Source organism: Sander vitreus, chromosome 12, assembly GCF_031162955.1.
Source record: "Sander vitreus isolate 19-12246 chromosome 12, sanVit1, whole genome shotgun sequence".
Lineage (NCBI taxonomy): Eukaryota > Metazoa > Chordata > Actinopteri > Perciformes > Percidae > Sander > Sander vitreus.
Window position 1 is genome coordinate 7,370,080 of NC_135866.1, and position 25,631 is coordinate 7,395,710.

Here is a 25,631-nt window from a genome sequence, read left to right on the forward strand (position 1 = left end):
TTTTTACAGCAAATACACAAAGCCATATAAAAGCAGAACAAAAGCCCGGAGAGAAGACATTGAACAAATCGACAAGGGGCACAGACACACGAGCATGACGAGGAACGGATATATTAGTGTCACTGTAGTGCCAAGGAAACAAAAGTAATAATATATAAAACGTAAAACAGTATGCCCCATTTCCTTTGCAGGAGAAAAAAAAACAAACAGGTGACAACTATTTTGGTCCTACAGTCCATGAAGGCTAGATATGAGAGGCAATGAGGATGACAAGATGGCAACAACACAACTTTACAGATGTGACCTAAATACATTCTCATTGCATCAACAATGCTGTTCTATGTAGTATAGAGGCAGTTCAATTGTCTGGAAAAATATATATATTTCAACTACACTGAGGTCACATCTTTGGGAGTAATCCGGGAAAGTTTCTACTGTATGACACACGCACTGAGCATTTTTTTCTCTAGTCTGAAAGGAAAATGCAAAAAGTAGTAAAAAGAAATATAACATGGCACTGTGCATTCTATAAGAACCGTGCACACTGGCTTCCTTTAGTAAGGGTTCATTTTATCTGTTCCATTTTACAGTCCTCATCCAATCGCTGTAGTTTTGCATAGATACCATTTACGCAAAATCTAATCACATTCTGTACATGTAAAATATAAAACAAAACAAGCCTGTAAACATCTATTTCATAACAAAGGACTCGTATATCCATTTAGATTTGACTGATGAGTGACAAAATGACAAGGTCGTGACGATGGATGAAGTAATGAATAAAGATCAGCGCACCCCAAAAGTACAACTACAGTAATACAACGTTGAATTACGTAGGCCAAACCACCTGTAAAACAGTAAAAATGACATTTTTTTCCCCCTCTCATTTACATATTAGTCATCTTTGCATGAAAACCAAAATGTCAAGCTATTAAGGCAAAACAAGTATGCACAGTGATTTGTGATGTCATGCATAACTGATGACAATGCTATTTACCACGGTAAAAACCCCAAAGAAATCTGCATCGCCTGAAAATAACTTAGGTGGCAAAATAATGACCGTCATTCAAGACTTTAAAAGGAAATTTGGGCATAATCAAACCAGGCCTGACTTTGGCTTCTATGACACACTACACAGGGAATAGCACTAAATAAATATCCAAACTATATGCACTACTGAGAGCAACCAGCTTGGCACGGAGGGAGGTCAAACTTGACAGGTGTTTCCTCTGAGTCATAAAGCTACTCTGTATTAACAGGGGTGTGACAGGTAGATTGTTAACGGTATGCTCTGCAGACTTGGTTTAGTCAGTCACTGATGGAGAATAAGAGATCCGCCTCCTTCTGCCCTCATGATATTTTCATCAAGCTCCCTCGAAATGAAAACTAAGCATCTAAATAAATCAAAATCGAATGTGTCATTTGCGCACGCAAAAAGTAGTGACAGAAACACGAACATCATTCATACCATAACTTGAGTGTCATCAGTTGTAAACCATCTTTCCGGTTTTAAAAACATTACAACGCATGTTTCTTTTAAAAGCTCTCTTGTGGGGTTTGATTGGGTTGGTTGGTTGGTGTGGAGCCGATGCTCTGCCCAGACGAGGTCTCGACCAGCACCAACAAATCTGCTCCGTTTGGGTTTTATCCTCTCTGATGCGAACCCCCTCGCTCCCCCCCCTCCCCCACCCAGGGCAGCAGCGTTCACACACCTGTGCATGAGCATGTGGTGGTGTGGTTAGAGCCGGTCAAGGCGGAACGCGTCCTCTGTGGCGGCGTCAGCAAGGATCATGTCCGGGTCATTGAGCATGTGCAGGCCATCAAGCGTCAGCGGGTCGAATTTCAGATCGTCCAGTGGGAACGGAGAGTCGACATCGAAGCTGACATCTGTGGACAGCGAGCCAGTCAGGTCCTTGGGCAGGCTGGGGGGAGACTCTCCGCTCACTGAGCAGAAGTAAGACAGCAATTAAAAAAAAAAAGGATAGTAGTTAAAGGCATTAGTAGGCAAATATTAGTCTCGCATTGCCAGACCTTCCTCCACGGTGCTGCAAAGGAGGGTCTGGCTAGTCCACACAGCATTCCGGGATGGGAGAAAAAAACGTGCTCTGGTTTATTGGCATTTCTTTAAACCAATCACAATCGTCTTGGGAGATGCTAAGCGACGAGCGGAGCCACGGTGCCGCTGCAAAATAGCCTCGAGAAGGAACTTGTTTTGGTGGAACATGTGTATGTTCAAAAGTTGTTTTTGGCGTGCAACAGAAAACTCAGATTGGACAGATAGTCTAGCTAGCTGTCTGGATTTACCCTGCAGAGATCTGAGGAGCAGTTAACCATAGTCCTCAGAAATCCACCGGAGTATATCTCTGTGAGGTTTTTTACAGGACCGGTTCCCTGATTAAAATGAGAAAATAAATCAATGGCAGCAAGAGGAGACAGAATGCTGACATGTCTGAGTTATGATTTGATTCTGTAGGACGCCTGACATCTTAATGACACATTTCCATTAACAACAGACACTGCTAATTGTCACAAACAACTGAAGGGTAAACCGGGCGGGGCTGAAAAATCTAGTTACATATAATTTGAATAGGTTGATTTTTTTTGTTGTTGCTGTAACTGTCATTGACGATAAATTTGACAGTCCCACTCGTATAGATTCCCCCCCCCACACCAAAATTCTTTTTATACCGCGTCTTCTTTTCCGGCTTCTTGGGAAGGCAACTGTGTGGACTGTTGAAAGCTCTGTCAGGATGGTGAATCATATGTTATAAAGTTTAGTTCTTGTTGTCACAGTATCAGAGAAACTGTCACTATATCAAGATATACAAGCAAATATGAAGCACAAGCTTTATTCTGATATACATGAAGGGTTTTAACAAAAGCAGCAGGGCGCCACAGTCTGAAAGACTTAAAGGTGCAGTAGGTAAGACTTATAAAAACTAACTTTCTGTCATATTTGCTGAAACTGACCCTATGTTCGAGTAGAACTACATGGAGCAGGTCATTAAAAAAACAATCTGGCTCCTCTGGCACCTCCTACAGTCTGTAGTGTGATTTGCAAAAATCCACCGCTCCCTGTTTAGATGCACCAATCAGGGTCAGGGGGTGTGTCTAACACACACATTCATTCTCCCTTGTGGGGGGAGGGGCTTAGGAGACCGTTTTGGGCTTTAGCAGAAAAGGGGGGAGGGCTGAGAAGTTGTCGATGTTCACGTTTTTTTGGCTAAGTCCTGGATCTTCGCAATCCTACCTACAGCACCTTTAAAGTGAGCTAGATGATACGTGGAAGCAGCACCTGTGAGAATTATGTTAGGGATGTTGCCATGGCTACTGTAGCCCAGCTGCTGCGAGTCCTGAAGGTTGCAATGGCCAGTCAAACCCATCATAAGTGCCTGGGAGTAGTTGAGGGTGGAGGTCTGGTTATACAGGCTGTCAGAGCTGATGGGGATTTCCATCATGTTGAACTGCTCCAACTGGCAATCACAACAGAAAGAAACATCACAACTGCTGCATCGAACACGTAAAGGCTCCAAAGCAAGAGTAGGTTGAGAGCAGAACTAAACATGGACATTTAGGCTTTTGTCTGCCACAGACAGAGTCTGTACCTGTTGTGAGAGAGCACTGGCCTGAATGGACGGGAGCTGCTGGTCGTAGAAGTCTGCAAACACGCTGCCCAGTATGGAGTTATGCTGCAACAACAAACAGGCCACATCTGTTTATTAAGATTCTGCTAAAAAAATGAATAAAAAAAAAAAAAAAAACCCTAGTGCCGAACATCAACCATGAACATAATCTATCCAGGCTGCAGAACGTATACATTTAACATAAAATGTGAAATAAGAAAAAGACACAGTCAAAGCAGCTACAGTGCTGGAACAACAAAGTGCTTAATATCACCTCATAACATCTGGAAATGTATTTTTTGTGTGATGAGTTTGCTACTTTAAAATTCCCTATCTCACAAAGTTAACCAAAGTGAAAAAGAATTAGTGTATCCGCCCGTGATTTAGATTTGCTCAAAAATGTAATGGTTTCTGTCTTGGCAATTCAGGCCTGTAGTTTTTCCATAATCCTACTGTCAGACAAACAAACAAAACCAAAGCAAAAACATAACGTCCTTGGCGGAGGTAATAAATAACTGACTAAATGCATGAATGAATGAGGAAACAAATGAAAACATAAAAAGGGACTTGAAATTAATTACAGGAATGAGTACAAATCCATAACAAAAGGTAGCTCCTTCCATAGGAGCTTCCTGGGCTGCCTTCTGGCCTTGGTGTTTTAATTAACACGAACCAAATGGAATGAAATTCACATGAAATAAAGGGAATCGCTGAAAATATAATCCCCTTTGTGACTTTATTCTCCCTCCACTGACTCATCTAGTGCAAGCTAATTCTCTTCTGAGATTTTCATTTGAGTGTCCTCATTGAACCAGCGACAGAAATTCTCCTATTTCATCGTGGCCTCTTAATGTATAAGTAATTGGATCATATTCTCAGCCCGTGCTCCTCCTAGTTCAAAACCAAATTATCTGTGTGCGCTGCAGATGTCTCCACAGGGCAGAGCAGCATAATACAGCACACAGCCTGTCAGTTGCGTTTTAGTCCGTGGATAACCTCGGCACTACGAGTGAGCCACTTCAGCTCAGGACACACACTGAGTAAGCAAACAGTAGGACAGACATGTCAAAATAAATACATACATACATACATACACACACACACACACACACACACACACACACACACACTCACTTGCCACATTTCTCTGCATCTCAAAAACACACAAAGTCACACTTACAACTCAGTAGAAGCAAATGCGTATTTAAAATGCTACCCAACTCTTTGGTTGAATACTGAATCTAAAATAACATAGTGTACATTTAAACGTGTTTTCCAAAAAAAGCAGTTAACGACTTACAGTACCGCTGCCTTACCAGGGTTTCAAATCTCAAATGCTCATGCCGTGTCCGACGCAGATTAACAACCCTGATCCGTGTTTACCTAGGGTGTGTTTAGTTTATAAAGCACAACCCTGCAAGCAAGGTTCAGTTTGTTGAGATTCAACCGTGGGAGTGATTAGAACTCCAGGGTAATTACCATCTCCCCTTCCATGCTACCTTAAATGCCCATGCTGGTGCGGGACCACAATAAACAGAGATCTGATGAACATAAAAAACAACAACTCTGGTACAGAATCTGACATATAGCAAGACTGGGGAGGAAACAGTGGAGATGCGACGCAAATATCACAAAAGCATCAGAGAAGGAAAGTCAGGGACACAGCTATATAACAACACATCAATGACACGGCGTGTTTAAAGAGCCTGCTGGTCAGATCTGGGCAAAGAGGTACTACTTAATGTTACCATCTATTACTGTAATCATATTGCATACATTCCATGGTTTAAAAAAATATATTGTGATTCTATTTAGTTTGATTTTATCTTCAAGAATTTTTCCTGAAAGATTTGACAATGTTAAGCTTGACTTCCTTTTTATCATGTCATAGCATGAAAACCACAATCAGTTAAAGACCATAAACAAATAAACAAATGTTACTTACTTACAAGTGTAATCAATAACAATGATTATGGTGGCATGTATTAACTTCCCCTGAGAGAAAACACCTGTGAATTTCCTGCTATGACACATTCAAATGTCAGCTGTGAAAAAGTTCTACAGCCGCATATTGATATGAGGAGATCCTCTTGTCAACATGATCTTTGTCCTTTTTCCCCCATCCAGATTTGTAGAAGCAGAGTAAGTAAACAGGTAAATAACTATCGTATAACCTGTTTTGATATGTGTTGCTCAAGTGCCTGAGATAAACTGACAGACATACTGTACTTCATTTTTTTCTTTTTCTTTGCCCAGATCTGCTAATGTCAACACAATACAAGCAGCTGTGGGAGGGATGGGGGTGTGGGTGCAGCCACAGAGTCCTGCTCGGCAACGATAACCACAGGACTATGATGCAGGGAACGGTGACGTTTAAACAGAGCGAGCCAGCAGCTCGCTGGTTCACACGCCCTTACTTGAGGCGAGCCTCCAGGTGAGAAGCCTTGATTGGAGACGGGGGAGGTTGGAGACTGATTGGCAGAGGATCCGACCCTACTGCGGTACTGTTGGAGGGAGGAGGCCTGATACAAGAGGATACGTTGGAGTTATTCACATTCTCTCGTTCTTTATTGGCGTCTGTGTGTGTGTGTGTGTGTGTGTGTGTGTGTGTGTTTCAATGTGCTCATTCTGGATATTAAGCTTTGCTATTTGTATGCCTGGTGCTTGTATTCTGTGGGTTATCCAGTTTACCAGCAGCATCAGATCAGCTGGAAGTCATAAACAGCAGACACCCTGACTGAGGAATCACTAAAATATTGATTCACTGTTTTTAATGGCCAGCATACTAGCATCTAATGCTGAAATACAATTAAAAAATACATTACAGTCGTGCACACACCATGTACCACAGCATGTCACGTCAATGCATTAGTAATACTGAAAAGGATCTGGGAGAAACAGAGAAAACTACAGGGGATTAATTAGGAGAGGAAAAATGTTGCCAGCAATCCAAGCTAAGCTACTCAATACTGTAAAACTGGAGGATCAGAGAGAAGCGTCTCTCTTTTTGTTCTGTTCTGTCATATCTGCTCTTTTCAATCTGCTCAGCCAGCAAAATCAACAGAAGAATAGTTGCACACACTAATACAAAAACAGCAGTGTATATTCTGATCACAATATCAACTTGACTTGAGCGATCCACGACCATAACTGTGGGATACAAAATATCAAGGTTACTATCATAGTAAATAGATAAACTATCAAGTCACTCAGATTTAGAGGTGTATCAAACGAGACTGATAATCTCTTATCGCTCCAAAGCCAACCAGAGTTCAAACCACCACATTCCTAATCTATTCATAGATAGATAAGATATCAAAATATTGGTAGCATGAGATAGAGAAGTGATAAAGCAGTTTAAGGTCTCTAGACACAGATATAAACTAGTGCAATGATCATGTCTGGAACAGACCTGAAACTTTATGGAGTATTTTCCATTATCTTGCTATGTGTGTGTTTTTGCTTTAGACCTCAAGTCTACAGCTCAGGAATGGAGGCAAACATCTAAAACCATCTCTATATAGGCTAGAGAACTGTTCGATGAGTTTGGTATTTGTGGTTACGTTAACAGAAAGTTAGATCTAACCTCGCAATGTGTCACTTGACCCCACACACAGTGCAATAACTGGGACCAAGAGAGTGTAGGCCACTTCATTTCTTCTTCTGTTATCCAAACACATTCCCACTGAAGCAGAAGAAGAGCAGCGAGAGCCAAGATCTGCAGGATGTGCAGGGCCTTGTAAACGCATTCAGATTCCTTGATATTCTGCACATTTTGTTAATTTATTAATTCAGTAGTTTTTGCTAAGTAAAAAAGATAATAATTTTAAGACCGTAAAGTTTTGTGTTTAAGTATACATTTGAAATAAAAGAGAAAGCACAATTGCACGGTCATACACACTTTATAGACAGTATAGTTTTGTTTTCTTTTTTTATGTTAGTGATCGCTATACAACTTACATTGTCCACAATGACTGCACTTTGGGGGAAAAGACTTTTGGGGGAAAACTTTATATCACAACAAAATGAGCCCGAGTACTTCGACAAGGCAGTGTGTATATTGTCGAGATCAACACACACATCGAAGCATTTTCAGGAAAGACACGAGCAGCAGCCAGGAAGAACCAGTCATCACTGCGATACACTGATGTGAACAGACGCGCCCAATGCTCACCATGTTCATGTCCATGGTCATGTCATGTTGTGACGACGTCTGGTTGTCTGACGTGGAGCAGCAGTTCACGGAGGACTGCAGCTGGACCAGACCTGTCTGCTGGGAAATAAAGAGCGGGGTCATTAATGCATACAGACATCGTGCAGTCAAGTCATCAAGTATCACTTCTTTAGAGTTTCCACAGCACCAAGGCAAATTAATGGATTTGCAGATTCATATTTGCTTCTCTTTTTTTTTTTTTTTTACAAAAAATGTTTTCTGGTGGGAACTCTGCATGTGACTGTAACACAGTAGTGTCTGCTCAGGTTCAACCGAAACTCGACAAGAAACTCCTCAACAAGAAACATGACAGAGGTATGTGCCCTGCTGATAATTTGAAACTAAATTTAACATTTAATATTTAAAGGATTTTATTTTAGTAACAGACTTGTCTGCCCTTTCTTTGGATTAATACAATTATTATTGGGGTCAGGACACACCATCTTCATTGACAGCAGGGAGCCTGTTTTTGTTTTATTTATTTTAAATCAGATGTTTATTCACATCTGGATGTTGTCATTCTTACTCTTGTAAAGAATGTGCTGGTTGTTCATAAATGACTGAAATGAAGCAGATGTACAGGAAAATTGCAATGCACAGTGTTGGGGGTAATAAAACCCATTAAGCATAAATAGATGTGCAAAGAGGACATTTTTTTCATGTTTAAAACATTGTTTTTCAATTGGACTATTGTTTGCATTAAACAGCAGTGACTGGTGAAATCAAGCTTTCCAATGTAACCACTTTGGCTTTGCATAAATACTGCAATAATTGGACAAAATAAAAAACAATATTGCATGTAATTCACGGAGTAGTTAAACTGTATAGTTGTGAATGCGAGCATTAAGGAAGTGATGAATAGAGTGCTGCTGGGAAACTCACTTGCTGGCTCTGGTGGGTCTGGGACGACGGCTGCTGGTTGAAGAAGGCATACTGGGACAGCTGCTGCTCAAGGTTCATGGCGTTGATGGCCGCCTGGGGCGGAGTACAGCAACATACAAGACATGAGGTTCCAATGCTCTCTGGGAAATGCATGTATTCCTGCACAGTTGAGTGAGTTCCCCTCTATATGTTATACATCAATCTTTAAAATCAATTATTTTACACCTACCTAATGAGAAATGGCTTATTCTGGGCATTTCTTACACCAGAAACTTAACCTCATAACCCTAGCTCGCTAGGAATTGTCTCAGATAAATTCAATCAAACATTCAATAATCAAGTAAGTTTGAATGATTGATTCATTGATTCAGGTCAGGTCAGAGACCAGGCTGTACCTGAGAGAGGGTGAGAGGTGGAGATGTTGGGGAGAGCTGCAGGTTCTGGTGCTGGTGGGAGTCTCCTGCATTCAGGATGAGAGGAACCATGTCCTCCTGCTCAGGCTGCATTTCCATGGTTACTGTGGGCTGAGAGGTGTTCACTCCTACCCAGCACACAGAAAACGGCACACTTTTATAAAAGCACACACAGAGTCTTAGAGAAATTGGCACCGGAGAGTGCTTAATGTCGAAACAAAAAGTCGTTAATATCCTGCACATAACTATGGGAAAATCGGAAGTTTTCTAATTTGTTAAATGTGAGCAGACCACTGTCGGTGGTGTTACCTTGCGTGTTAGCCAGGGTCTGTGTGCTGTTGGAAGAGCTGAACGAGGCGGCCACTGCATCATCTGAGTCGAGCGGGGTGGGAAGCGGAGGAGGAAACTGGATGTTAGTCAGGTCAGGAAGAGAACCGCCAGTGTTGTGGGCTGCTGGCTTTAGTGAAGCGGTCAACTGCTGGTCCGGAGACGGGAATATGCTGCAGAAAACAGACGGCCACAGTGAACTCATTAACGACGACAAGCTATAATACACTCAGCTGGCTAATGTCAATGACGAAATGGAAGAACAGAAGCCCAAACACTGAGTATTTTATGCGATTTACTAAACTACACAAGGAAATGTTGTCCAATACAAACAACAGAGATATTTGGATATTGTGCATTTGGCCAGCGGTACTTTTGCAAATGCTTTGGCTCCGCACTCTTATTACTTTGTCAAAGTAAATGAAAATTATGTTTAATTACAGATGGCTTTAATTTTAAGCTATGTTGTATTCATACATCATCTGATGTGCGTAAATATGCACTTAGTTTGAAGCTGCCTGTGCAGACTTAATTGCCATTTATCACTTCACCATCCAAGATAGGAAATTAAGAAAACATTTCCTCACACCAGTTCCACACAGGAAAACCAGTAAAATACTTACTGGATCCCTGGAACTTTGCAGAGCTTGGACCTTGAAATGTTCTATAGAGAAGAAAAAAAAATTTTTTTTTACAACTAGAGTATTGTGCAAACCATGGATAAAAACTGATAGAAAAAAACATGTATGCATGTGTAGGAGTTCCACCTTTTTGCAATCCCAGTTCTGGTTTTGTCCATCTTCATCAACCTCTTGTTTAATTGCTTCAGCCTCTGGTACATTGAGCAGGAGAACTGGAGAGATGGAGAAATAACAACAACAACAAATAATCTCCTTAGTCTCTTGGGTTTCCAGATGTCCAGACCGTTTGAGCTTATAATAATCACAGCCCGCATGTCCTCGGTTAACGTGACCAAGTCATATTCGACTGCAAAACAAAAAGGACAAACAAGAAAATAGGAAGGAAGGAAGGAAAAAAGGAGGCAATAAATTAATAATAAGACATTAAAGGTGTAGTAGGTAAGATTTAAAAAACTAACTTTCTGTCATATTTGCTGAAACTGACCCTATCTAGGAGACCGTTTGGGATTTAGCAGAAAGGGGGGAGGGACTGAGACGTTGTCGATGTTCCAATTTTTTGGCTAAGTCCTGGATCTTCGAAATCCTACCTACGGCACCTTTAAGTTAAAAGATAAAAAGAAAAAAAAAATACTTGGATAAAAAAGAAGAGAAAAAAAATGTGTGAGATACAAATTCAATCAAAGTGCTCCTGTATTTGAAATAATCAGCCATTAGCAGTCAAATTCACCGGACACTTGGATGAACTTTGTCTTCTCTGCAGTGATTTTCCTCCTCTGCCTTCAAAGACACATTCAGACCCTTTCATCACAGACTGGAGGGCACTCGACTGGACCGCCAAGAGACAGCAGCAAAATACCCCGAAAAAGAAAAAGGCTGACAACAAAACAGTCCCACCCACAGATAATAAACAGCAAAACACCTGAGCGGTCTGGTTCAGAGCTGACTCATCAGAAGCAGACCTGTTTAACAGCTCAGTTTCTACAATATGAGCTTATTGTAATACAGTTTAACACTTATCTCAACCCACAGGTCTATATTTAATGAACAGCATGTTACTGAGCATGTTCTTACGTAGCCTGACTTCATGGAAGTTTGAAATTAACAACTTTAAAATGAAAATCCATTAAGATAATGGCTACCTCTTTTTGGCTGGAGCTCCTGTGATCCTCTGATGAAAGAGACCTGCTGTACAGGAGTCAACGTGCTCTGGTGCAGTGCTGAGTCAGAGTTTGCCCTGCAGCACAAGAATTAAAAATTTTAAAAAAATCACAGTGTATACATTGTATTGTAATATCGGACAAACAAATACTGTATCATGCTGACGGATTTTTAAGATAAGGTCATGTGCAGCTGTCACACAACTATATCAAATGTTGGATTTTTAACACAAGTATCCGGAATAATCTGAATGTGATCCTGTATTTTTTTTAATAGATTATGATTACAATCGAAATGCAGCCTTTAGATCTGTAAAAGTAGGTCGCTAACTGTTTATGATTATGCAATATGTTATCATAAATCAGCTAGGATTTAAACTGTCCTGTGTAGGGCTGGGTTTAAAACTAATCAATTTTCAGATTCAAATCAACCTCCATTTCAATGATCTGATATAGATTCATAAAAATCTCAAAAATGGATAATTTAACCCGCGTGACCGCTGGCGATCTCGGCCAACATTACGGTCTTTGAGACGTTCGGTTTTAAAGCGAGTGTAGATATTTTTGTATCATATCACATCAAACTAGATGGGAAAGGGGCTAACTAATGCTCCAAAGCAAGGCACTAGCATGGCAGGATGATTAGCTTTAGGTACAGTATATACAGTCTCTGCACCACACCCTCTGCACTAAAGAAGGCACTTACAATACCATTTTTTCCTGGTCACTCCAAACTCAATGACTTGCACTTTGTGTTGACTGCTGTAGTGTATTCATGTTAAACAGAAGTGCATTAATTGAACTGCTTTGGGATCAATTCTGTAGTTCTAATGTAAACTTTAATATTGTTTTTATTATTGTACCAGGTTAGGATACAGCATTAGTTCTCTGAGAATCTCTTTCATATCCAAGCAAAATTGGTTTTGTAAATGAAATATCCCAAATACAATCGATATTGAATCAAATGGCGTTACCCACCCCTAGTCTTGTGTTATGTTCCCAATTTGTCTTGTATTTCTCTGACCCTGCATCTTCACACTGCAATTCATAGCAGTGTGCATAGCAGTGTGGTACAAGTCAGAATGATCATGGCAGGCCGTGTGAGGGCTTTATTAGGATCATAATTAAAAGAGTAAACACTAAAGAAAACCAGCCATGCAGGGACAGGGTTTCATCCTGAGGGGCTGTCTTACCTCCTCCAGCTGGTATCGGGTGGTGGTGACAGATACACTGAACCATATGGACAGCTGTCAATGTGAGATCACAGGTTAAGAAAATACAGCTGGAGACTGGAAGTCTGCACATTCAAAGCATTAACCTTTCGCTACTAGAATAATAAAATGTAAAGTGAGATGAACAAACAGAGACGTTTATATTTTTTTTTAGATAAAACAGATGTTGACAAAGTTTTTTCCTCTGAGGATATAATTTGAATTTGGAAAAAAGGTAATAAATTGCAATGTATCGCAGAATATCGCAATATGTTTAAAATCGCAATAATACCATATGGTGATAATATCGAATCGTGGGTCCTCTAGTGATTCCCACCCCTAATGAACAGCCTAATAAACAGACAGTCCTGAAGGATATCTGGCGTCCATGTTTGTCAATAGACAGGGGTTTTTGGTGGGGGGATGTGATGCGGTTCCGGTCCCGGTAGACTCTGTCCACCAGCCCATGGTGTCGCGTCGCTCTGTTCGTGTCCAGTCCTGAATTCTGACAAACAAAGACAGAAAACAATATTATTAACTAGAGATGCACCGATAGACCGGCCGGTGACCGGAATTGGCCGGTTTTCACGTGCTCGGCCATGACCGGCGACCGGCAGGTCAGTCTGACATATGCCGATTTCATGCCGGTCAATGCTACAATTAACTGACAACATAAGTTATACGTGTTACAGTTTTCAAGGATGCATGCACACACGGACGCGACAGCACAGTCTCTTTTTCCTTTCTCTCAACTTTTCCGCCGTGTGTCGCGCGTACCCGCTCGCGGTGTGAAGCGCGAGTCGGCGCTATTCTCGCACATGTAGGGAACCTCGTGAATTAACCTGCAACATGTCAGCTGTTTGGAAATTCTTCAGCGTGTGTGCAGAAGATAACAAGTTTGCAATATGCAACACCTGCAAGTAAAAAGTAGGGCGTGGAGGGACGACACCAAAAACCAAAATCACATTTTTTTAGTTGGATATTGGATGTGAAAAGAAGGAATCGGAATCGGCTAAAATCAGTATCGGCTGGCCTAACTCAAAGAAAATTGGAAATCGGAATTGGCCTAGAAAATTGTAATCGGTGCATCTCTATTATTAACTGATTAAATTGTGAGCATTATATTCCAGTTCCAAGTCACCTTTTTTGTTGTTGTGTGTGAGGGTTTCTCTAATCAATCCACTGTATTAGACAGTACTGAATGTGAAATGCAAACACAACCTTCTTCTTCTTAAACTTTGAAGTCATTAATGAAAAAAAAAGTATTTTTAACAAGTATTGCACTAGTTCTGTAGCCCAGCACCAGTTACACTGTCCTTGTGTTGATGCTAGAGCTCTGCATACAGGGATGAAAGTCAATGGCGCTCAGGGCAAAAGTGACTATAGAAAATTGGAAAATACATGTGAAACAGATGAAGATCTGAGACGTGCCCGTTTCATTCTGTTGATAGGAGTATGTTCTTGAGTAATAATTGCACGGGCCATTACTCATCAGCTGATTCATGGAGGAACTGAGCCTTGACAGGGAAACAATAGTCCTAACTCCCACCATCCTCTGTCTGTAGAAAATTCTTGATTTTTTTTAGGTTGTCAATGGGAGGCTCTCAGTGAGATACGAATACGAATATGAATACGAAAAACGTTATTGTCCACAGATGTGAAAATTTGTCTTCGGTTTCACCAAGAATACAAGAATACAAGAGAGACAGGACATTACAAACAGTACACAGCCAAGACGGACAAAACAGACAATTCAACTTTATATCTCTGTTCCCCACAGAATCATATTTCTTCTACTGTACGTGAGTAAAATAAAAGGGCTTATCAAGCTGATGTCAATAAATTGATGTCATTAGATTTTACTTTGTCTCTTTCCACACATGTATCTCAAAGACAATACTGTATATGTATACATTTATTTTAATATGGAAACATAAAGATATATAGGACAAAGGTTTTCTGCCCTAGTGCACTGCAGTGCTAGATGAGCATTCCTGCTACACAAGGAACAATAAAAACGGTGAAATATAAAGGATAAATAAAACTTAGTTAGTGTGTTAGTTCCCAGCATTGGAAATAGCATGTGGAATGTGAATAGAATAGCTTGATTTCAACTGGCTCAACCACTTTTTTCACAATTTAGGTTGGCCATAACATTAAAAAAGTGTGGACATTATGCAGATACACTATAACAAGGATGATATTTTTTTTTAATTAAGGAAAGCCGGATGAAATAGGACCTGTTATTCACAAGCTTCAAATCTTCCTTCTTTTCATTTTTTAAAGATTAATTATTACGCAATTTCAAAGTTTCCCCCACATTTAGAGAATGCCAATAATAATTTGTCATTTTAACTTCATAAGCTTATTATTTTCCCTTCAAATAGTTTGCTGACAGTTGCTCTTAATAACATATGTGTACCGAGTCAAACGTTCTCTGGGATCTGTTTTCATGCTAATCGAATGTTTGAAATGCTTGAAACTAGCTACCGCAAACCGGTGTTTAGCTGCTAACGCTAGCTTTCGGGGCATAGCGTAAATCACTATTTCTACACCACTAACAAAGCTCAAAATAGCACTACACTTAAACGGTAGCATAATGAGGGTCCGTGCAACTTACAAAGTTCTCAATGCTTCGGTTTGCATGTAGGGACCCTCATTATGCTACCATTTAAGTGTGGTGCTATTTTGAGCCTTGTTAGTGGTGTAGAAATCCCTGTGCCCCGAAAGCTAGCGTTAGCAGCTAAACACCGGTTTGCGGTAGCTAGTTTCAAGCTACAGACACATTCGATTAGCATGAAAACATGTCCCAGAGAACATTCGACTCGGTACACAGCGGGTGGCGCTAATCTGTATTGTCGCCCAAAAAATGAAAACCGGCAGCTGATTGGATGAACCCGTCACGTGGGTCTGGCTGCTCCCGGATTTTACAACCGAGCATAATGGCGGCTCATTCGGAATACGATCTCATATTTTACAAAGATAGTTCACCGAAACGTGTTTCTGAAAACATTTTAAGCGAGAAATAGGCCATGCACTTTCTGAATCTGTCTTCATTTCAGATCAACAAAGGTCAGTTTAAAAGATTTTCGTCAGATTTTGAGAGGCGTTAGTCACGCTCATCCCGCTCGTCATTTCCGGGTGAGCGCTCCACCAATCAAATTGAGTCCCCCTGCCCGCCTTCCGATTCAACAAGTCAAACCGGCCCAAATGAAGGACGAAGGCTCCTCCGACTGACAACGGCACGGAACACACCAAACAGACTCGAGTCACTGACCTCGCCAGATTGTCCAACGGCCGATTATCGGGTTAGTGTGTCAGGGCCTTTAGAGACAAGGAACACAAACCTGAGGCTTATATAGCCTATTTACTTTTGCTGTAACACGGCACATCGTTGCTTTATCTCAGAAATAGCAATATCAGCAATGTATAAAGTTATGGTTGAATTGTCTTTCTCAAGACTTTGGACTGTTAATTAATTAAAAGATGCACTGTTATTTTGACAAAGAGCTATGTAGAGGAGAGTGTGGTCCACCAACAGACACCTACTGTAGACTGTGGGTTGGTATATTTACTCTGCCTTCTCACATTTATTCTATACAAAGTGCTCTTGTTGCTTGCATATGTAAACAGTAAGTATGTCACTCCCTGTGTAGCAGAGTATTTATCTCGGGAAACAAGGATCTCATTAACCAGCTGTTTAAAAAAGTGACTCAAATAGAAAAAAATTTATAGTGCGGCCACAGGTTGAATAAATATTGCAGGATATTACTTAGCCACGGATATGGGTGCAGTGGATATTAATTTATATGAAACAGTTGTGGATGATTACTGTAGAACAAATAAAATGTTCATTCGCCAACATTCAATGCAAAGGTACTCTTCATCCACACAGTATTTCAATTGTTGCTGAAAAGCTGCAAAATAATAAAGAAAACACAAATAATCCCTCACCTGGAAAGACATATCCATAGCGCTGTTTCCAAGCTGATTGACATTTGGCAAAGAACCTCCATAGTACTGCCCACGGTTGGGTCCCAGCTGCAAGTACTGAGTTTTCTGCAACTGTAACTAGAAGCACAACACCATGTTAAGACAAGACACCATCATGTGAACAAAGGAATACATATGGCTGTTTCTCAGACATGGAAAGTTCAGGCTCCAGTGACAGAAAAACAATAAACTGGCTATAAACACACCATTAGACTACAACTCACTCTCACTCTCACATCTCTCCATTAGTGTGTGTATATAGGTACTGAGCATGTGTGTGTAATTCAGGCCTGTGTGTAATGTGTATTATGATAACAACAGAGTGAAAACATTGTAATTTCCATGCGGGATTAATAAAGTATAAATTATTATTATTATTCAACAACAAGATGGAGTCAATAAAATCATTACTAATGACTGCAAAAACAAATGCAAAATACTGCACTTTTATGGTAATCCAACATGATTCCCATGTAAGTACATATAATTGTGTGGTTGTGTTCTACAGACGGCAACAGTGAAACCACTATGCTTATTGATGTTTTCTTTATTAACCACCAGTTTGAGATAAATGCTAGATGTCTTCTGCCAAAGTTTGACGCAGGATGCTACATTTCCAGCAGTCATCACAGCAATGTGAATTTAATGACTTTTACATGTGAAAACTTTCGTGGGAAGTAATGCACGTCAGAGATATGTCAACATTGACAGAACTTGCACATGGTTGAAATTACAAAAGCAAACTCCTCAAAGTCTTACAAATGTTTATTTCAAAACGACCTCCAGTTCCATGTCCCATTAGAGAACCCATGACCGCTCAATTACATTTTCTCATGCAAGCCCACTGCTCACTGTTGGCAGGGCAGAAAATCTAATAATAACAATTACTACGCTTGCATCACTGGTGTATTTTGATAAGCCTCCAACCTCAGAGTGCATCTATTTACCCACAATCATATCTACTCTGTTGACAAAAGGATTACTTATTGTAACATTTCAGGATCAGGAAGAGTACAATCCAAACTCTTTCAACCACAGCAAGACAGGTACAAAGAGAAGAGAGGCTGAAGGGGAGAGGGAGGGGACAGGGTGAAAAGGATGAAACTCTAAACCAGGGGCCCACTTTCCACACATCTAACTTTGGCTGAGACAAGAGCTTCCTACCATTTGTCAATGCATTCAATGAAAACATAATCCACAACAATATCACCCAAGCTGACTGACTAACCTGTCTAGACATGTATTCTGAAATACATATGTATAATGTATGGCAGGCGCTACAGATCCCTGCGCACAAAAACAACCAGACATAAGAACAGCTTCTTTCCCACTGCCATCACTCTACTGAACACTTGAGTAAGTGGGGTCATCCCCACTTTGGCCACTCACCCACTTCCCTACACATGACATGCTTATCATTCCAATATGCATCTTGCACACTACTTTTCACTATTACTTTTTGCACTTTACATCCCACTCCATGTGTACTTGTCTTGATATTATGTCTTATTTGTATTTTTATATATTATGTTGATATGTGCCTATATGTATATTGTTGTCTCTATTGTACAGTATGTTACTACTACATGTCTATTTATAGAGTTAACACCAACCGAAGTCAAATTCCTTGTGTATGTAAGTATACTTGGCCATCAAATCTGATTCTGATTCTGATAACATGTTAGTTTTGATGCAACTGAGACATCAATTAGTCTATAGAAAAATTCAACAAATAAATTACATTTTTGCAGTTTCATAAGTCGCGGTAGTTGTAAAAATAGTAAGAATCCACAAACCGGCTAAAGCTTCATAAACATGCCTTTTTCACAGCAGACATTTTGACTTGTCATAGTTGGGGAAGCACATGCGCTGCTAATAGAGATGTATCAGCTCCGATACTGCTTAAAACGCTGGTATCTGTATCGGGAAGTACTGGAGTTTATGCACTGATCCAATACCATGTAATAAAGCCCTAAAGAAAATCTACGTTAAAGTAGTTTATTTATGTTCTTTTTCCGTTATAACTGACTGTCAAACTGGATAATAAAAAAAAAAGTTCTGTGGCATTCACTGTTTGTGTTTGTTCATGTTTCACAAAGAGTTTAACCTGAGCCAGACCGACAACAAAGATAGAAATAATATCACATCCATACAAGGATAGTAGTATACAGTTGTTAAAACATAATAAATTATATGACACACTGGTATCGGATCAGTACTCGGGATCGGCCGATACGCAAGTTCGGGTATCAGAATCGGTATCGGGAAGCAAAAAATGGTATCGGGCCATCTCTAGCTGCTAATAACATGAACTAGCTATTACGCACAATTCCAGGACCTTGAAACCAAGCAAAAAAACATTCATTTGATTAATTACACCTGTGGCCTTCCTACTGTGACATGTCAAAATGTCTTTTGTGGAAAAGACCTATGGAAGAGTTGTTGCTTTTTTTGTTTTTGTTTTAGCCTGTTGGCCAGAGTAAATGTGCAGTTTTAAGACATCGAAGAAACACAAGCATACACAAACACTGCAGTAGCTGCTGTTTTGCTGTATAGTCTGTCTATGACAGTTAAAGCATATACACGCAATGCAGCAGCTGCATGTTTTCCCGTCTGTCTACCCATCATGCTTTCACCCAGCAGCAGTCACTACTGAAGCCCTGCCTCCGAAGGATTTATTTTGGAGGCCTGTGCTGCATGTGGCTTGAATGTCCACACAATCTGCGAGCCTTCAAAAGCCACGGAGCACGCACACATCACCATATGTCACTACCATACATAACACATACGCTACGAATTATGTAACATTACTAAATATACGTATATTTCTAAAATAGTAGGTCACATAGCATCGTTTTGTCTAATCGCCTCTTCTCAGAAAGCACGAGACGAGGAGAAAATCATCGCTGCAGTTGGGCGCGCGCTGTCAAATACGCATGCACGCCCCTTTGCCTTCCACTTGCGTGGGACAAAATATTTAACGTTAATAACTTTTTTTTTGGACGAGGGTCCCTGTCATTCATATCCACATTACAGGACTGTTACCTCCTGCCAACTCTGTTGGTTGTCAGTCGTGGTAGAAAAAGGCTACAGCTTGCAGGAAGCGTCGTTTGTTATTGTTTACCTACGCTGCCCTGGCTGCGTGCGGCTCGAGCTACAAATGCATATTTGACAGCTCGCCAAAGAGAGGTGGGGGGGGGAAAACAAGAAGCGGTGTCGTTACCCTCGCTGCCCGGGTAATGCTGAGGTCTTTCATCACTTCTTCAAACGCCGCTGTCTCCTCTGCCTGCTTCTGGTTATGCAAAGCGATTTTCTCGCTGAATTTCCGCGGATTGTTCGAAGTCGCCATGTTTCGCTCTTCTGCTCCGTTTTCCTTCAATGGTCAGTATCAAGAGACACGAAGTGAGGACACACAACTTCCGGTTAGAGGGTTGAAATAAGTAAAACAAAACAGCACAGAGTAAGTATGTACCATTTAAAGTTGTGTTAAGAGGTTTTTGACCACCACGGAACAAGTTGTGGTCACAGAATCACTATCCTGATATACCAACCATGGACTGTTAATATTTACAGTCTATGATACCAACAGATAATCAGGTTGTTGTAGCTAACATGCTACCAAACCAAACATTTAGCTACTTTGCTAGCTCTTTTTTGGTCTTCAACTCCTGACAAATATTTTTTTTTAACGTGCTCGATGTGAGAGGTGGAAGGAACAAATTGCATTCACTCTCGTTACTGTAACAAAGTTGTTTTTTTTAGTACTTTTTTTGAGTTTTAAAAAAAAAAGAAGCTTTTTTTTTACTTTTACTTAAGTAGCCTACTTTTTATCACAAGTACATTACTTTGCTACATTTCAAGTCACATCTGTTACACAGAGTGAAAATGAAAAGTTGTAAGTCAGCTGCAGCCGAGAAGAAGCTGCAGGAGTGTCTCCAGCTGCAGGAGGGCACAGCTTGATAGAGCTGACACTCCAGAAGAGATATACCTTGTAGCCTAAATGTTTACGTTCACCAGCTGAGTGAGTGCGAACGACGGGCCGAATGGGCCTAGTATTTAGTGAACATTGCACAACAATGCAATCAAATTAAGGATCACGTCCTTATGGGTTATGATTAGCATTGTTGTACCTCGGCATAGTTAAAATGAATGGACATGTACATTTTAAAGGTGCTGTAGGTAGGATTGCGAAGATCCAGGACTTAGCCAAAAAATGTGAACGACAACTTCTCAGTCCCTCCCCCCCTTTCTGCTAAAGCCCAAAACAGTCTCCTAAGCCCCTCCCCCCACAAGGGAGAATGAATGTTGTGCATGAGCAGTGATTGACACGCAGTTAGACCCCCCCCCCCCTGGCCCTGATTGGTGCATCTGAACAGGGAGCGGTGGATTTTTGCAAATCGCACTACAGGCTGTAGGTGGTGCCAGAGGAGCTGGATTTTTATTTAATTACCTGCTTCATGTAGTTTTAAGTACCAGTAACCTACTTTTACTTATAGCACAATAAAGTCCTCTTTCCACCTCTGCTCGTTGTGTACCATTGTGTTGTTTCCTGAATGGGAGAAAAACATGCTGTGGTTTATTGGCATTTCTTTAAACCGATCACATTTAGGGCGGAGCTAAGCACGGTACCGCTGCAAAATAGCCTCTGGAAGGAACTTGCTTTGGTGGAACATGTGGACGTTCAAAAGTTGTTTTAGTAATGCAACAGAAAACTCAGATTGGACAGATAGTCTAGCTAGCTGTCTGGATTTACCATACCAATACCAATTACTTACAAATCCACCAGAGTTTAAAATTACAACACAAACAAAACAGAAGGTAACCGACATCCGGCGGAAAAAAAGTGAAATCCGGCGGAAGTGGAAGGTCGTGGATATAGTATGTGCCTAGCAAATACATAGCCTGGCTCTGCCCTGCTACATACTTCCGCTCAATTTTCATTTCCCTTCAGTACTCCGTCTAGGTTTGCGGTATATTCTTGGGTTTTCTCCGGCCAAATATTTGGCAGTCCAATCAGCGAACAGAGGGAGTGGCTGAGAATGATGACGTTAGAACGTGCGCTAGAAAGATGCGAGCAAACAGACTGTCCCCGGTTTCGGTGACCTGTCCCCGGCAGGAGCTGTCCCCGGAAATGTCCCCGGTTTTCACTGTGACTGACAGACCCGAAATTGGAATGAAAGAAAGAAAACATTGACCAAACATATAGTCACCCTACACGCGCAAACTCAAGCCAGAGCAAGCGCTGCTCAGAGCTCAGATATGTTCTAGAATGTCCATATTTTACGATGCTAAAATTACTGTTTATTTACATGGAGTCTGGTGGGTTTAGCGAACGCAATTTTGCAGACTTTTTATCTTTAAAAAAAGGATCTTACTCTAACAGAAAGATCGACCTCCTTAGAAATCCTTTCCATAATGTTGTCAGACACTGTCAGCGGCAAAACGAGCACTTTTATGAACGTAAATACAAGCTGGACAATTGACGTCCATTAACTTACATTGTAGCTTAATTTCGCCGTTGTCGACTGCGATCTCGTTTAATACTGGACCAAAGGAAAATATTTCCTCAATAGTTTTAACTGTATCTGATACTCAATGAGCTGTTGCAGAAACAAGCCCAGCGTGAAGCAATAAAGCAAAAGCTGTCAGATAAATGTAGTGCAGTAAACATTACAACATTCCCCTCTGAGGTGTAGTGGAGTACAAGTATGAAGTAGCAGCAGGGGCGATTCTAGGATCAGACCTTTAGGGGGGCTCAGCCCCTGATGAGAATGTGACACGGATACAGTGCATGCAAAAGTGTTAATCTGCGCCATGAAATTACCAACTTCTTCACAACCGCACACCTGCTCTCCCTCTGACAGAGAGAGACTCAGCCAAAGGCGTGAGTCTGGCACAACCGCCTCAACAGGAATCTAAGCTTTCCAATGATATTAGTGCCAGGTTTGCAAGAAAATTAACATTGAACTTACATGAAATGTTATCATATTTGCATTCTGCATAAATCTCTGCACACCATTACTCTCTGTGAAATATTTCACAAACTCTTCACTCAGCACATGCATCGGTACACCAAGCGGTTCCCGGGTAATCTGGTTTTGAAATTGCAACAAAATTTCGACATGGGACAAAATTATAATGTATTCTCATGTAAACTATTTATGTCAGCACAGACATTTTTGTAAATTGCTTAGCCAGTGTATCCCACTATAATGGTTATTATATTGCCAGATTCAAGACAATCCCACTTACAAATATGAATATATATGTATACTGGTATGCTTCCTATTGACATTAATGCAGAAATATGAAGAAAAAACTATTCAACCTGTGTGTGCATGGTTAAAATTCTGAAGTGCAAAATAGTTCAGGCTACAGCACAAATACAGTATTTACATCCATTTTACCATTTACCAGATTGATGCATTTAAACGTTAAAATAGACTAAATGTTCTTACAAGGGAGCATGCCCATGGACCCCCCCCCCCCTAGGGGGGCTTGTGCCCCAGTGCAGCTCTAGGTCTTGTGATGCCCCTGGGGCAGTGTCCCCGTTTTAAGTTTTACAAAGATAAAAACATTACCTTTTTTGGAGGTATTTACGCTTCTGAGCCGAAAATGTCCCCGGATTTTGTCTCAGAAATCTGGTCACCTTACTCTTGTTGCACACGCGCATGACATACGTCACGACCAAACGTTAGCGATTGGTTATGGCAGATTCAGAGTGGCTCTGGGCAGATCCAATAGTTTTAAACTTTAACAGAGTACCCGCCTTCAAGGAAGTTAACACTTATTAATGAAGAGTGGCCAGACTCTCTGTACAAATGAAATGTACCAGAGTCTGGTAGGACCAGGCTAGCAAATACAGGTATTGGTAAAAGATTGAAATACGCCTATCAACACTGCAGCTGACCAGTTGTCTGTTGAATATGTTATTATTTAGTCAACCAATAGCTAATAGCATTTTTTGTTAAGCTAAAACTGAATTAGCTTAGTATGCCTTTTTTTTTGTCAAAAGGCATACTTTTATTTTGAAGCCAATATCTAGTTTCCGGTATCTACACAGTTGTCTCTGGCCGACTTGACGCAGCTGCCTCGGTGAAGCTTTTTACGTGCTCACGTCGCTGCGCGGGGGTGTAGTGGAGGCACACCGCACATCTGGCTTGCGGAACAACCGCAAATTTCACTTTTTTTTTAATTTTTTGTCACTGAAGGTGATAATCTCACCCAGTGTCTGTTAAAACACGATTATTAGTGGCACCAGATGGTGTATTCTGTCAACTTTTTATGCACCTAGGGGGGCTTGTGAGGAAATTGGGGATGTGTTTAATTATAAAGCTAAATTCAGCTCACTTGCCTTTTTTATTTTTGGAAAAGAATTTACCTTCCTTGTCTGGGTTCGCCTAAATGTTTGTGACATGAAGTCTTAGGCCAGAAAGTGGCAATGTCTGCCTCCTCTGGAGTTGTATGTGCACCCCTGCTGACTGAAGATAAAAACAGTCACAACAGCATCTCTCCTCTTCCACCCCCCCCCCCATCCACTTTACAGATGAATAGATTCAAAAGGTGAATAGACTTACTCATGTGGAGACAAAATGAGCTCGTAGGTGAGAGAGAAAGATGTATTTCTGTCACATATCTGTTAATACTTTCCTCCAAGGAATTATATGATAAATTAGTCCTAAAGACATTTGCGTGTACATTCTTGTTTCCTCACTGCAGTGGGAGTTTCACTTTCAGCAGCAGCAGACTGTCTGCCGTACAACAGCAAGAGGGAGGCCTGTGAGCTTTAAAATGGCTGTGATAATATATCAGGCTCTGTAAAAACATCACACGCATATTCAAAATCCTAACAACACATACAATATCCCAAGATTTTTGGTTTTCTGAGTCCGAACGCCACACCTACAATGATTGTTTCTTTTTTTTTTTTTTGCTTTTGTTTTTGCAGGCACTGAAGGTGCAGTGGAGCTGTTTCACCTGCCAGGCGAGTGTAATTTGGTTGTAAAGTAACCATGGTAACATAGAAAAGGGAGCGACTTCAGGGCAGGTGCAGGGAAGGAGTCTGTGGTGGGGGGGGGAGAGCCTTGAAGTTGAGGAAAATGTTATGTTATGCAGCTGTCCTTAACCATATCTTCTATTCAAACACGCTTTACTAACATTAGCAGCATCATCTCAGAGGCTTGAGTTTGCAGCATCAGAGAGGAAAACTTTCACTTCACTTTCTCAGTTAAACCTGAACGTCTCTCCTTTTTGGTTTTTTTCTTTTTGTGCACTAAACCACACTTTTCAGCCACTTTGGTTTTCATAAATCTTATTTGTGGTGTACAGGAGGTTGTTAGAACAAAAAAAAATGGATGTATTGCACTATGGAGTGAATGCATTTGAGCAACCAAAAGCCGAGAGTACAAAGCTCATTGTTGACTATTCTTCACTGTGAGCCCATAATGTTACCATTTCCATTTTCATGTGTATACAAACCTTGTTTCTGTGTTCAGAAAACCCAAATTCACGCTTTTCTCCTAAACGTAGCAACACTTCTGTGTCACCGACATTAGTCGAATTTGTTCCTCTGTCCCAAATCATAAAGTTAACCCTGTCTAGTCTATATAAAATATACAGTACAAGAGCCAGATATGAATTATCTTCTGATTAAATAAATATAGCCCTTTTTTTTTTTTTGCACAGCAGGCATTTGAACACCCAATGATCCAGTCAAAAACATAAAGCAATAGAGCAGGCACCTCTGTCATAGTATTGGCTTGATATGAAGGTTCAGTGAGGAGTTCAGCTGACAGATGGACCGACAATAGGATGCCTATCTATCCTGCTTCTTTTATTACTGTTGTGTGGTGTGAGATACAAGATCACCACCTGACACCCTCACGTGTGTGACTTTTGTTAACCAACAGTGAGAAAGCAACCAGACACCGATGGTTCAAGTCACCAATTTCTTGTTAGTTTACAGTTCAAATTCTGCAGATCATATACTGTATGGTGGGAATTGTAGTCCAAAAGTAATGTAACAATTTGAGCCTATAATCTGCATGTGGGGAGTGAAAGTAACAGCAGGGGGAGGTGAAAGTCCTGTTGAACCAGTGTGTGTGTGTGTGTGTGTGTGTGTGTGTGTGTGTGTGTGTGCGTGCGTGTGTGTGTGTGTGTGTGTGTGTGTGC

The 25,631-nt window shown here is 40.8% G+C and overlaps 1 protein-coding gene and 1 long non-coding RNA gene across 8 annotated transcripts; one reads left to right on the top strand and one right to left on the bottom strand.

The window, feature by feature from the left end:
• On the bottom strand, nucleotides 1-19,862 carry LOC144526194 (CREB-regulated transcription coactivator 1-like). Of its 6 annotated transcripts, none has more exons than XM_078263476.1 (15): nucleotides 19,684-19,862; nucleotides 16,422-16,532; nucleotides 12,845-12,972; nucleotides 12,450-12,509; nucleotides 11,239-11,333; nucleotides 10,226-10,311; nucleotides 10,082-10,122; nucleotides 9,441-9,631; nucleotides 9,114-9,259; nucleotides 8,719-8,811; nucleotides 7,798-7,896; nucleotides 6,041-6,145; nucleotides 3,606-3,689; nucleotides 3,296-3,473; nucleotides 1-1,944 (listed from the first exon to the last, which is right to left on the bottom strand). In XM_078263476.1, the coding sequence occupies exons 1-15, from the start codon at nucleotides 19,807-19,809 to the stop codon at nucleotides 1,739-1,741; spliced, it is 1,749 nt and encodes a 582-aa protein (XP_078119602.1). In that variant the 5' UTR covers nucleotides 19,810-19,862; the 3' UTR covers nucleotides 1-1,738. The 6 variants fall into 6 exon arrangements, with proteins under 6 accessions (XP_078119602.1, XP_078119604.1, XP_078119603.1 ...); XM_078263478.1 differs by having other exon boundaries at nucleotides 7,798-7,893; nucleotides 8,719-8,781; nucleotides 16,422-16,538; XM_078263477.1 differs by having other exon boundaries at nucleotides 8,719-8,781; nucleotides 16,422-16,538.
• On the top strand, nucleotides 19,773-24,515 carry LOC144526195 (uncharacterized). Of its 2 annotated transcripts, XR_013502740.1 has the most exons (4): nucleotides 19,773-19,920; nucleotides 24,007-24,064; nucleotides 24,180-24,239; nucleotides 24,409-24,515. It is a non-coding gene; the product is annotated as an uncharacterized LOC144526195 (long non-coding RNA). The 2 variants fall into 2 exon arrangements; XR_013502739.1 differs by having other exon boundaries at nucleotides 24,180-24,515.
• The last annotated feature ends 1,116 nt before the right edge of the window (nucleotides 24,516-25,631 follow it).